The sequence below is a fragment of the Mesoplodon bidens genome, assembly GCF_964165515.1.
Source record: "Mesoplodon bidens genome assembly, chromosome: 3".
NCBI lineage: Eukaryota > Metazoa > Chordata > Mammalia > Artiodactyla > Ziphiidae > Mesoplodon > Mesoplodon bidens.
This window is the reverse complement of record NC_138178.1, coordinates 128,795,864-128,808,939: the sequence shown is the minus strand read 5'-3', so window position 1 is coordinate 128,808,939 and position 13,076 is coordinate 128,795,864. Positions and strand designations below refer to the sequence as shown.

Genomic DNA, 13,076 nt, shown 5'->3' with positions numbered 1-13,076 from the left:
ATTCTCCTCCAAAGTCATATCCCATAACAACAACAACAAAAATGCAGCTGAAAATTGAATCCACTGGCTTAATTACTAAATCATAGAATCAAACTTCAGATGGCTCTACGTGGTACAGTTTGGCAGTGGGTGCTCACTTTCTACTTATGCTTGGACATGTCTAAGACTGAAAATGCCTTTGAAAAGGGGTTGGATGGGGAAAGTAGAGGTATGCTTGTGTTTCAAAGTCTTCATATGCTCATTTCTGTAGCGTTCATTCAGGGTAAGTTTCCTTGTAAGGAATCTCCATATCCTAAGTCAGTCCATGATGTTTACTGAGTCCCTGGTGTGAAGAACAGACTGTACTATGCATTTGGGGGAAGCTATAAAAGAAATTGAAATTGTGAACCTTGCCCTTAAAGAAATTTCTGCCAAGTGGGGAGAAAAATAATTCTTGCACATGAAATTACTGGTGAACGTTTGGGGAATAATATCAGCCAGTAAAAATGCCTTCTGTGCTAGAAGAGTACTGACAACTTGTCACCATATGTAACATCTTTTGGATGTTTCCATATGATCATTTCTTCTCCAGGGGTGGGGCTGTTTTCCCTGTTAAGTCAAAAGAATGTTTTACTAAGCACAGTTCTTGAGAAGCAGGGAGATGAAATAAAGAGATAAAAAAGGAAAGTTGCTGTGAAATGAAAGAGGTTTGATTTAGTGAAAATCCAATGACCTCCCAAAGAGCAGGGCATGATAGCGTATCAGATTCAAAGCTGTGGATAAGATTGGGACTTCTCAGTACGTTGTGAGACTTTTTTTTTTTTTTTTTTGGTACGCGGGCCTCTCACTGTTGTGGCCTCTCCCGTTGCAGAGCACAGGCTCCGGACGCGCAGGCTCAGCGGCCATGGCTCACGGGCCCAGCCGGTCCATGGCATGTGGGGTCCTCCCGGACCAGGGCACGAACCTGTGTTCCCTGTATCGGCAGGCGGACTCTCAACCACTGCGCCACCAGGGAAGCCCGAGACTTTTTTTTTTATATTGAATTATAAATGAACTTATTTACAGAACAGAAATAGACTCACAGACATAGAAAACAAACTTATGGTTACAGTTACCAATGGGCAGATAAATTAGGAAGATGGGATTAACAGATACACATTACCATTGTGAGTTTTATGGTCTTCTTTCATTGGTTTAGATGGACAAATCCCCACCCCAAGTGTTAGAATTCTTTCACTTTTGAGGTTTTTTCTTTCTTTCTTTTTTTTTTTTAAATGTAAAGTCAAGCAGAAGCAGAATAGTCTTACTTTTATGACGTTGGTCAGATTCCAGCCCAGGGGACTGTAGAACTCAGAGAGTGAGTCTGAGAGCTGTGGCAGCCCTGAAAATCCTAGAGCATCTTGGGGATTCTCAGCAGATCTTAGCTGATGATGAACTGGGTGGATGCTAAGTGAATCTCATTAGCTAAGCCTTGGCCCTGTCTAAATTCCTAACTTTTGAGGCTTTGCTTAACACCTTGGCTTTTCATTTCTGATGCTTTGATGTTTATTTAGCACTCTCAGATTATTTTGTAAACATTTACATGGTGATTAGTTAACCCAACAGACCAACCCTGGGAAGGCAGCCAGAGCTAGCAGCACCGTAATAGAAAAACTGATAATTAGGAGAAGAGACCTTTGAGACCAGGAGCCTGGACCAGAACATTACCTCTTTGCTTTAATGAGTGGCCCAGCTGTTTGGATCCATCTTCTGACTTCACCTCGTTCTGCAGAAACCCTTGGGATAGTCGTTGGCTCTGTTTTAGCTTGTCATGTTTTGAACAGTTGTCGCTGAAAAGAAAGCAACCCAGCTTAGAGCAACACTGATGTGTTACAAAAGGCTCGCTTATTTTCAGGTCTGGCTGCGTTCAGCATCTTAACGTGTGTGGTTCCTATGTCGTAATGATCTTCCCTATAACATCACCTCTAGGTTAGAGTTTTCTGACCCAGGACTTGGTTTAGTTAAAGGTGTGCTTTTAAAAGTAGAATGTTGGTTGCCAGGGACTAGGGGAGGGGAAATGGGAGTTGTTGGGCAGTGGGTATAGAGTTTCAGTCATGCAAGATGGAAAAGTTCTAGAGATCTGCTGTACAGCAGTGCGTGTGTAGTGAACAGATGCGGTACTGCATACTTAAACTGTTGTTAATAGGCTGGATTCCATGTTATGTGTTTTTTATCACAATAAAAAATTATATTGGCAAGATAAATACTTTTTAAAAAAGGTGCTGCTTTTTATAGTCAAGGGGCTGGTTCTGCGAGCCTTGTTTGAGATGGCTGAGGTCACCCTCTCAAGGGTATATGTTCTGTTTGGCTTCCATTGCATCATTGTGAAGGTACCTTCCCATGCGAAGGTTTCGGGCTTCCATTGGAAAACCCAACACATTAAAAGTGAATTATTATGCAAGCAGAAAAACAGATTTCATTCGTCAAGTATTGAGGGACCTAGAATTTTATGATATATATGTTTAGCAAAAAAGATTCTGAGAGATATTGATGACTCTGTGTTTTCACAAATCCCATGAAATGTGGAAAAATGGAAAGTCTGGGGTTAGGGTGGATCAGAGAGATGGAAGACCTATTAACCAGGAGTACAGAGGGGAGACTGTCTAGGTAGTGGAGGGTCCTGAGATTCTGTGTGATTCACATGTGGTCTGTGGCTCCTTCGAACCTCATTGTCTGAAAGACTGGAGTTGTGTTTTCCCTTTTCTCTAGGCAACTAAGCATTACCTAAAACTCCCTGGGGCTGAAGCGAGCTTCAGGGAATACTCTTCCTGTCACACCTCATGTAATTGCAGTGAAGTTAATTGAGTTGCTTTTTGAGGAACTCGTGTAAGAAGTGTTTGGTCTTATGTAAACAGGGAGTGGTTTTGTATGAGACGTATTCATGCAGTGCCTCTTTGCTGCAGCCCTCCAGTCTGACTACAGTGGGGGGCAGTAGGCTGAAGGAAGAGAAAGGAAACGGCTTGGCAAGTTGCAACATCTGGCAGGTCCTCTGGAGCCCGCTGAGTTGTGTGGAAGCTCTGGCCCTGCAGTCTGTTGTGGCTAACAGTCACTTCATTTGGAAAGACTGGATGTCAAAAGTGGCTTTTCACCTTCTCTGAGTCCTGAGAGGTCTCTTAAGACGGCTTTCAGTCTTGAGTTTGACAGACTGGCTGCCTGCCTGAGCGCCGGCCAGGAGAGTAGGGCACCTTTCTGCCCATGGGACTCCCTCATTCTGGTAACATTACCCCACCAGGACCCGACCCTGTGGATGTGCACCTGGTGTGAGTGCGTGTGGGAGCTCCCCTGGCCTGGACCAGGTTCTGGAGGGACCTGTGGTCTCGCTGGGAGGTGTACAGTGTTACCTCCCCTGCTGACCCTCACAAGGTCCCGATGGACCAGCATGAGGGGACCGGGACACACAGAGTGTTCTTCCCAAGGGGCTGGCAGGGGTAGGGGCGGCTAGTGGAGGGGCGGTGGCAGGACTCTAGCGCTGCCACCACCCATCCCCCTCTCTGTCCCGCACAGGTGAGCGCTGTGGGCGATGGGATGGATGAGGCGGAGCAGGACCAGCATGAGGCCCGACTCAAGGAGCTGTTTGACAGTTTTGACACGACGGGCACCGGGTCCCTCGGGCAGGAGGAACTCACCGACCTTTGCCACATGTTGAGCTTGGAAGAGGTGGCCCCGGTGCTGCAAGAGACGCTGCTTCAGGACAACCTCCTGGGCAGGGTAAGGCCTGGGAAGAGGCGGGGTGGGGTGGGGTGGGAAGTGGGTGCGGTTTCTGCCCAGGCGCTGGGGGTGGAGCAAATCGCAGGTGTTGCAACTTGTTTCTAACATCCTGGACGTGTGTGCTCTTAGCTGTTAACCTGATAAACAGAAAAAAAGAAAAAGAAAAAAAAAGTAATGGGTGTGACTTAGCAGTGCAGTTTGCTCCGGTGATGAGGGCCTGCTTTAATTTGTGCTCTGGAATGAAGGTGTACTCTGAGCCTCTTAGATGAAAAGAGAAAAAGGTAACAAGAGGATGTTTTCCAGTGCTTTCCTTGTTCTTTGTGGATCATTTTATGGACTCCACACTCATCACGAGAGGGGGCTGAGATTTCCATGGAAGTGAAGGAAAGTGCAGTAAGAAAACTACCATTGCCAGGAAGAGCAGCTTGCTGTTACGACTTTTACTCCCCATAAAGCTATTTCTCGTGAGGATTGTGCCTAGGGTAAAGTATTAATTAAACCTTCCACCCAGGAAATAAGACAGGAGGGTAAGTGCAGTTTCACTTAAAACCCAGCACGACTTGCTTCCAACAGGGGTGTGCGTGTGTGCTGATATTAGCTTTTACATACGAAAACAAATAGACATGTTCTCCCCGTAGATCAAGTCACAGATGAGTAGGAGGTGAGAAGGGGTCCTTTTTTCCCTCTTGCTGTTAGTGGGAAGGATGTCTTGACCTGACAGTGTCTTCAGTTCTCATAATTAAAATTGAGAGCATCACTTGTATGGCTTTGAGTTGAATCTTGCTGCTGGTTTTTTGCATGATGAGAAGGAAAAACGGGCAGTACTTTTTGAGCTCTGTTGCTGCCATTGCTGACACTTTGTAGACGTTCGTTTTTATCACGTGGTATAAATTGAGGAAGCAGCTGTGAAACTCAGCTTTATTCCAGTGACCAAACTTCCTTTTCTTCGTTTCATTTTCACTGTCTCTTAGCTGAAGCTTTGGGCAGGTGACCTCAGATACAGTGCAGTGTATTGGCTGTCTGTGACGTGAGCTGGATGGGAGTGGCGATCATCCTGAAGTTAATGTACAGAGGATGATGTTCTTGGGGGCCTGGCACCGTGGAGGTGGCATTTAACAGGGCTCACACTTAAAGAAAGTGTGAGTTTTTGTAAAATTAGAACCATTTTTGGTAACTTTGGGGGGATTAGCTGCTTGTGGATACATGTGATCCCTAAAAAAATGCTAAAAATCTTGCTTTGAAAGCAATAGAGACGGGAGCTTTGAGAATTAAACTGCTTGCTCCTCATCATGTAAGGCACTCAAGTGTTTTCTAGCCCTGCCTCGATCTCAGAGACTTCAGGGAGCCAACAGAGTAGCGTTTCTCACTGTCGTCCTTGAGGATCTCAGTCCTTTGGGTATCTGAGGACTAGTATCAAAGTGGGGATCTGTTTTCACACCTATTAAAACCGGAGAAGACATAATACAACTTCAGGTTTCCTTGAGAGCCAGTGTAAATATGGAACCCTCTGCTGTAAACAGATTGCTCCCTGGCAGCAGATTGACAGCTTGCTCTCCAGATGCTACACATCTTTGCCCTCGTTTGGCAAACTAAAACGGGACCAGTTATCGATTGATTCGTTAATGACTTGACACTACCAGCCCGCCTTTACGTTTGCTCTTCGCCTGCAAATAATGAATACCTAAGTGGTCTGTAGCCTGATATTTACTTAGCGAGCCAGTGATAAAAGTTAAATAGATGTATGCATATAGATTTCATGGGGGAGGTCCCTGGTGGTTGTCTTGAGAGCAGAATTGGCATGAATTAATGCACTACTGTTCGATTTGCATTTTCTATGAAACTGAATTATTCTCCTCAGATGATCACATAAACTGGGCCATATGCTGTTAAGATACTCTATATGGTCTACAATTTTAAATTCTAAAGAAAAAAAATTCCTTAGACTTCACTGGAGAATTCTAAGTTCTACCATCTTGATATATGGAATAGGAATCATAAGTTGTAAAATTATAAAATTGTAAGCTGTTTCTAATACCAGCCGTCTTTCTTCTCTTTAGATGGTATTTATAGAAAAATATGTAAGAGTTAGCAGTTTGGTTTAATAAAAAAGGAGAAAGAAATAACAGCATGACAAACCTAAATATATTCATCTATTTGTTAATTCAAAAAATATGTATTGTGTATATCGGTATGTCAGCATTTTAATGGTCTTATGGTATGAGTGCAACTTATGTTTATTGTAAACTAAAGTTTTCCATTAAATTGGCTTTTGGAACACATTAGTACCCATCAACCTCCTGGATGCTTGTGGTTTTAATTTTGTCTTTTATATCATAACAAGTATGATTTTTAAATAAAAGAAAACATCTAAGTTTTACTTCCTTTGGTATTAAGCTGAATTAATCTTTTTTGTTGAAAAAGAAATAAGGTGAAAAGCATTTTCTCCCTCAACTAAGAATATGAATATAATCTGTTTATTTTTTATCTTAAGATCCATCTTTCATAACTTCTTGTCCTTTTTGTTTTTTTTTTTAAGTCTAATGTTTCTTATGACGGTTGTCAAGGAAAGTAACTTAAATCGACTTGCCATTTTCATGCATTTTACTAATGGGCCATTTACCCTCAAATTAATCTGTCTGATCTTGCTTTATAACTTGAAACCATATTCCCCTGAGCGTGGTGGTTACCCTATAAATGTTTGAAATGCCCAAAGATTGTGGATCACTGATTTAAAGGAAAGGGGACATTGCTGGTAGGTGTTTCCTACTAGGTTATCAAAAGAGCTCCATTCATATCTTTGTCATCAGTTAAGCACCTGTCAGGTGGGTCAGACCCCCAAGACAAGGGATTCCTTGAAACACTGAGGAACTTATAGTCTGGTCAGGTAACATTCCTGGCAGGTGAATAGTACTGGGAGTAAATACTACAAACATTTAAGAAAGGGAACCATGTTAGCTCACTTACTGAACGAAGTTTCCATCCAAGCAATTGATTCCAATTGTAGTTGCTTCCTGTTTATTGTGCCTTTTAAAGGAAGTGTTTCCACATGCCTCTCTATTTCCTTTATTAGAAATCAGAACCTAAAGATGATAATTTACCTTGGTTTTGTTGAAGCCTTTAGTTAGGTCCAGCTTTAGAAATACATTTTCCTTTCCTTATTGAATATACTAACTTTGAGACCAAGCTGCCCCCCTATCCCCTGAGCTTCCCTGCTCTACTCTTTAATATGAATCTAGATGCTGACATACTTCATGTTCTTGACACTCTTTAGAATCAAAACGAGCCTTGTGGTAGCAGAACTTACCATTGGCTTCCAAAGAGTCCCATAGGTGTGTGGACTTTGGTCATCAAAGGCACTTTGGAATTTTTTGTATTAAAATTTGATAACTGAACAAATATGTAATTCCACTCGGCTTTTGCAGTTTTCATTTTCAAGTGCTTGTGTTCTTTTATAAACATCATGATTAATTGTATATGGTGATTTGCTGGTTTGTTTCCACATCATTCAGCTTTTTAAGACTTCTTTCACTTATATACATCTTAACTGTTTGAAAAGTGAATCAGAAGTAGAACAGTACTTTCTGGTGGTGATTATTTGTGCTTGTTCTCTATGTGCAAAATTACCCTTGATCATCAAACAGTGCTTATTTATAACCACCCCATGTTCATGCTCCTGTTTCATATTATTGATCTGGGCTTTTTGAATGAGTTGGAGGGAAAGGTGGGAACATTTCTCATTACATCTCTTAAATGTCTGAACCTTTGCCATCTATCTTACTGTTTAACCTGAAACAGTGAGGGATATTTTCTAATCCATTTTGGTCTTGTGACTGTGGGGTTGATTTGAACTCCTAAGGGTCTATAGTTCACATTTATAAACAAAAAGACCTTCTGATTAAGAGGCTGCAAGACTTGCTTCTTTTCTTTATTAACACTTTCTTGTCAACCTCACTGCAAAATTGACTTTGGTGTTGTAAACTGTGAACCTCGCAAGGTATTTAGTTTGACATAAAGCAAGGGCAAAGGGGGAGAGCTGGCCTTCCAGCAGCCTGTTGGGAAGGCCTTCTACTCTCAACAAGAGGTATGAGCAAGTGCTAAATGGCTGTTCTTCTCTACCTACTTTATTTCAGTAATGACTGTCACTCTCACCAGAGAAAGTATGATCAGGAATGCTCATTAGATTTCTGCAGTATTCCATTTTATACTTTTATGAGTAGCTTCTTGTTTGGATGGAGGGGACTTAAAGTTCTTCAGTGTCCAGCACAGATTTTAGACTTCAGTGTTCATCTGTATGACAGAGAAACCTAGAACCCAGAACTTGGAAAAAGATGGTGACTTGTCTGGGGTCAGGCAACTCATTTGAAGCACCATCAGGATGGGAACCCAGATTTCCCAGTCCCTGAGTTTGAATGCATGTCTCCACAGCCTCCTCAGACTCCACATATGCAAATATGGATCTCATTCTCCATGCCTTGCAACCCACCCCCATCCTCAAACTCCCTCCCCCACCACATGGATGCCATATGCTATGGGAACAGTCTTTGAATCAGACCTGGATTCAAGTACTGACTCCTGCCACTTTTTAGCCATGTATCTACATTATCTTAAATACTCTGAGCCTCAGTTTCTTCATCTCTATAATGGGAAAAATAATACCCTCCCTATAAGATTGGGATGAGGTTGACTTAGAGCATGTGTATCAAAGGCCCATCTAGGAGCCAGGAACACAGTTAACTATTGTGTCCTGTGTCTCCCTGTACACTGCCCCCCTCCATCTCTTACACACTGAGAGTGGGTTTTCGATAAATGGTGACTTCCCAGGAATGATTTTCTGAGAAAGCTCGTTAGAGTAGGGAATGGATTTGCTAGCAAGTCTCTTGTGTGGCGGTGATTTGCACCTGTTTCTATCTGTAGGCAGGGCTCCTTGGATCCATCTTGGAGTACAACTTCACACAGTCGCTTTAGGTTTTACAAACCCACCTCTTAAAATGGCCTTTGCCTCTCTCCACATTGTCTGCAGTAAATGACTACTAAGCTGCAATAACCCAAATGCTGTATTTAGGAGAAGACATTTGGAACTGTATCTTTCGTTATGAAACCATGTCTCTTTGTTCTTCTGTGTCATTTCTCTTTGCATAATGCTGTCAATGTTATTTTCTTCTACACTCACTTTCTGGTGAGTCCATATTTCTATACCCATTTTAGCTGACACTTAATGTTCTGAATGTCCTTTCTTTGATTTCCCTGTGTATTAATAGCTGCAAACCTCTTAAGTGTGTTGAGAGTTACGTGGGCCTTTGTCTGGTCTAATAAGCGTACTTTGTTGAACGCTGCCTTGAGCCCTCTCATCTCAGGTCTGTTTGAAGTGCTGCCTGCACACATGGGGAAACCGTATGCATCTGATCTCCATGATTGCACGAGATGATTTTATGCAACGTTAAGTTCCTCATTCTACTTCCTGTTACAGGGTCTTTTGTGTGTGGTTTGAAATAGAACTTGTTTCTTACGCTGCGCTTAAATTATTTTTTCAGAAAGGCAAATTATGTTTTCAAAAAGCATTCCTATGAAATTTGGAGAGGAAAAGTGATGAGGTAAATTTCTATTAAGCAGTGGTGACACATGACAAAAAATATCAGACTTAACTAGTCTTCCTGTTAATTTAGTTTAAATGTCATGTGTGTTTTTAGTCAGTCATGTAATTTTCCCATTGCTGCAAACTGCCCTTTGAGGCATACAAGGTATAGGAATGCTTGTAAAATGAATGGCGGCAATTATTATTCAAATGAGGGGCTACCAACCAAGGTATGCGTGGCTCTCGAAAGCTGGTTACCATGTGAGATTTAATCGCATTGTATATTTCTGAAGATTTCTAAATTTTAACAGAATACAATAGTAAAGCTCCCTTGGAGGAGAAAAAATGGTACTTAAAAATGACAGGGACTGAACTGAGTGAGCCCACTGATGTTCATTTCTTCACAGTAGAGGGCGTTTATTCACGTTTTGGTTCTGGGTTGTGCCCTGAGGGGCTTTTCTGCCCCATCTGTATTCATGAGCATTGATGGAAAATAGTAGTCACCTGCCTCTATTAGAGAACTCTCTTGAAAGATGTGGAATTTACTGCTATTGAAAGCAGAGGGTCCGGTGTCTCTGCCCTCCCAAGAAGGAAAATAAAGGTCAGTTTAAGACGTCAAGCTGCTCCAATTGTTTTTTGATCAGCTTGCCAGGTTTTTTGTTTTGGATTTTTAGATTCTTTTTGTGGGAGAAGAAGGGTGTCACCCAGATAGACATTGCTGGATTATGAAGAACCCCTGAGTTAATAATCATGTTCAGTTTTTTATAGACTTTTTTCCTTCTAAAATGGGGCTGATTTAATACATCCCAAGTCCATTTTGGAAACCTCTAAGCTCTGCCTGTGAACATCTTGGAGAAGTCGAATGTCACGAAACTGTCCCTCTTTTCCTCCCTGCTGGCCTACTAGGACATGCTCGTTTATCAGAGGCCCCTACCAGCTTTTTTTGTCTCTCTCAAAGTATTTGCCAGATTCTGCCTTGTATTATAGTTACTAATCAACTTTCTTCTCTTCTTCCCCATTCCACCCTCCCACACTCTAGAATCTTATATATTCTCTTGCTCTTGTGCCCTCTGAGTCCCCAGTGTCCTACTTTGTACCTGGTGACATTGTGTAAAGTTGAGGATTTGACCTGGAGCAGCAGAGGGATTTCCCTGAGAGGTCAGACCAGGAGTGAAGAGGGCCTGGGGCAGGCAGGGTGGCTGGACTTTGATGAGTCCATTCAGAAGGGCTCAGTTCTCCTGGTAACTATCACTTCAAGACAGGTGGCCTTGGGCAAGGCACATGCTTTCTCTGAGCCTCTCTCCCCTCAGTTCAAAGGAGGGATGCCTGCCTTGACCGTCTCTCATGGATGTTGTGAGATTCAACTGGCCAAATGTCTAGGAAAGAATGAGCCTACAGTCATGCTCCCAGAACTCGCATTAATATAATTTTCTAATAACTGGATCTCTTACCCCATTTAGTGGCAAACTTTAAAAAAAATAAAAAAGGGGTTAACCATTGGGGATTGAGAAAATTTTATTAAAGTTTTATGCTACCAAATAGTATAATAAACATCATGAGGTTATTCTTGATCATTTAAAATCTTCTTGGTCTGTCAGTTATTCTTCTGTATTATAAGAACAGTACCCTCAGGATTTATTTAGCAGCACGTAGATTCTTGCCTCAATACTAAATGCCCCCAGCCTATTAGGTTTTGAGTGTGTATGTCTTTTAAAAATTTTTAACTTTTTTTAAGTCTAAAAAACTATACTTTACTTTTGTTCGAGGGGGGATAGTTAATGTCTTCTCTCAATCCCAGTATGTCAGTAGCTACTTCTTGTACTTACCTTGAAGTGTCCCTGTCTTTTAGTTGCTGTATCTAATCTGTAGGGGGTTGGGAAGCAGGAAAATGAAGCTGATAATAAATCATGTAGAGCGAGAAGAAATAGCTTCTGAGTCGGTTGCAGGGCATAGTCTACAAGAAGAGCGAGTGGGCTTTATGACACCTTCCTCAGCTTTGGACACCACTTGTTCGCTTCCCGATTGTCTGCCATGCTCTAGAGGACTGAGGCTGAGAGAGAAGCAACCTCTGTGTCAGTGAGGTACATACTGTCTCAGAAGTGGGTGTGTTTGTATGAGGCCTAAGTGTCCCTTGAATCTGGTATAATAAAGTCTTAGAAGTTGGTTAGAATTAACTTCCAGGTTATTGACGTCTTTGTCATGTTTGGAGGTTGGGGGAAGTAAACTTGAGATACAGAAACCCCTGAGTTACCTGCATGGCTAATCCTCACCGAGTTGAACTATGTTAGGACTAAATTCCGAGGGGCTCTTTCCAGTGACCTCTATCAAAACTGACATGTTGAGGAGACCCAGCAGAGACCCACAGAGTCAGGTATAAAGAATGTGAAAGTCTCAGGGCAGCCACATCCCTTTTGAACTAGGAGCCTCCTTCTGTTCAACTCATTAACTGTGGCAGTGAGGGACTCTGGTCTCATTCGGGTCATGTCCACTGATACCCTATGGGAGAGGAGAATCTCGGAGGTGGGGTCCCTAAACACAGCAGACCGGATCCATTTCTCTGATGCTGGCCAGCTGCACAGGTCCTGGGGGGAGGCAGGTTCCTGGGCCTCCTGCTGTCATCCCCACCCTACCACTTGGCTGCTTGGGTCACTCTCATGGCAGTTGCTTTGCTTGAAATATGGCCCTGTTTCTCTGTGAAAGTGGTGAGAACAGTCACCCCCATTACTAGTCCTATTGGTAGTGTTAACTACCACTTGCTGACTACCTAGCAAGTCCCAGGAAGTTCTAGACACTTTACATAACTCTCATTTTATCTCCCTAAAGCCACTATGTGGAAGGCCGTAGTATAAATAACATAAAATACATGCAGTACCCTTAGCAGTACCTGCCTGATTCTCTGTGACCGTTCCTGAGACTATGCGCTCCATGGCGGCTCTATCACCGGGGCCTAGGATAGGGCCTGGCCCATAGCAGTGGCCCAATAAATATCTGTTGAATGAGTCATAAAGATGAGTTGTTAGATATCCCATTTTTCAAGTGGAACAAACTAAAACTTGGCGAGGTTTGGTAACTGAGCCAATTCACAGTGGCTGAGCCAGAGTCAGGACCTAGACCCAGCTGCCCCAGCTTAGAGCTTTCACTCCTCCCCCTTCTCCTGCCCACCCTAAGAGGAAAGCATGATTCTGGTAGGAAATAGTAGATGCCAGGGTGGGAGATGCCCCTGAGTGGGAGAGGCTTGGGTATGTGCTCTTCGTGGGCTGGCTGGTTGGGAAGATGGCCTTGCCCCCGGTAACTGAAGCTGGACGCCACGGTGCCTGAAGCCCATCTCTGACTCTGGCAGAACCTAGTTCTCCTTCCTCCCCCAGGCTTTTCTGTGATTCATCAGCTATGAAACCTAATTAGCACAGTTTATAATTCTGTAATCTTTTAGTCCTTCATTGATTGTACCACCCTGGCTCTTTAGCAGATGCCCTCCCTTCCTGAACAGACTTCTGCTCTGGCTGCACAAATATGCTGATTTTTAGTCTGTGTGATCTAAAAGAATATGATTTTAGAAAGCAATTTCAAGTAATCAAAATGAATGTGGTAGAGAAATCACATATTCTTTGGGAGAGAGTGGTAAATTGCAAGCATATGCTATTTTATGACATATGAATCTCAGTGGATTCCTCTCCTTTGTACTGATTTGCATGAATAAGACATATGATTGGTTTCCTTCGTTGTTTAGATAACTAACAAGGTTTGCTGCTTTTCCACATTTAATTCAGAAGTGGTTTTT

The 13,076-nt window shown here is 42.7% G+C and overlaps 1 protein-coding gene across 14 annotated transcripts in view; it reads left to right on the top strand.

Annotated features, from left to right (window-relative positions):
- The window catches only part of NIN (ninein), a 106,979-nt gene that overhangs the window by 5,769 nt on the left and 88,134 nt on the right, over positions 1 to 13,076 (top strand). For all 14 annotated transcript variants that reach the window (XR_014015474.1, XM_081229957.1, XM_081229958.1 and 11 more), the window contains exon 3: positions 3,523 to 3,726. Coding sequence is in view for 13 of the 14 variants with exons in the window: in XM_081229957.1 (XP_081086083.1) it covers positions 3,544 to 3,726 (183 nt within the window). In the remaining variant the exon portion in view is untranslated. The remainder of the gene's footprint in view (positions 1 to 3,522; positions 3,727 to 13,076) is intronic.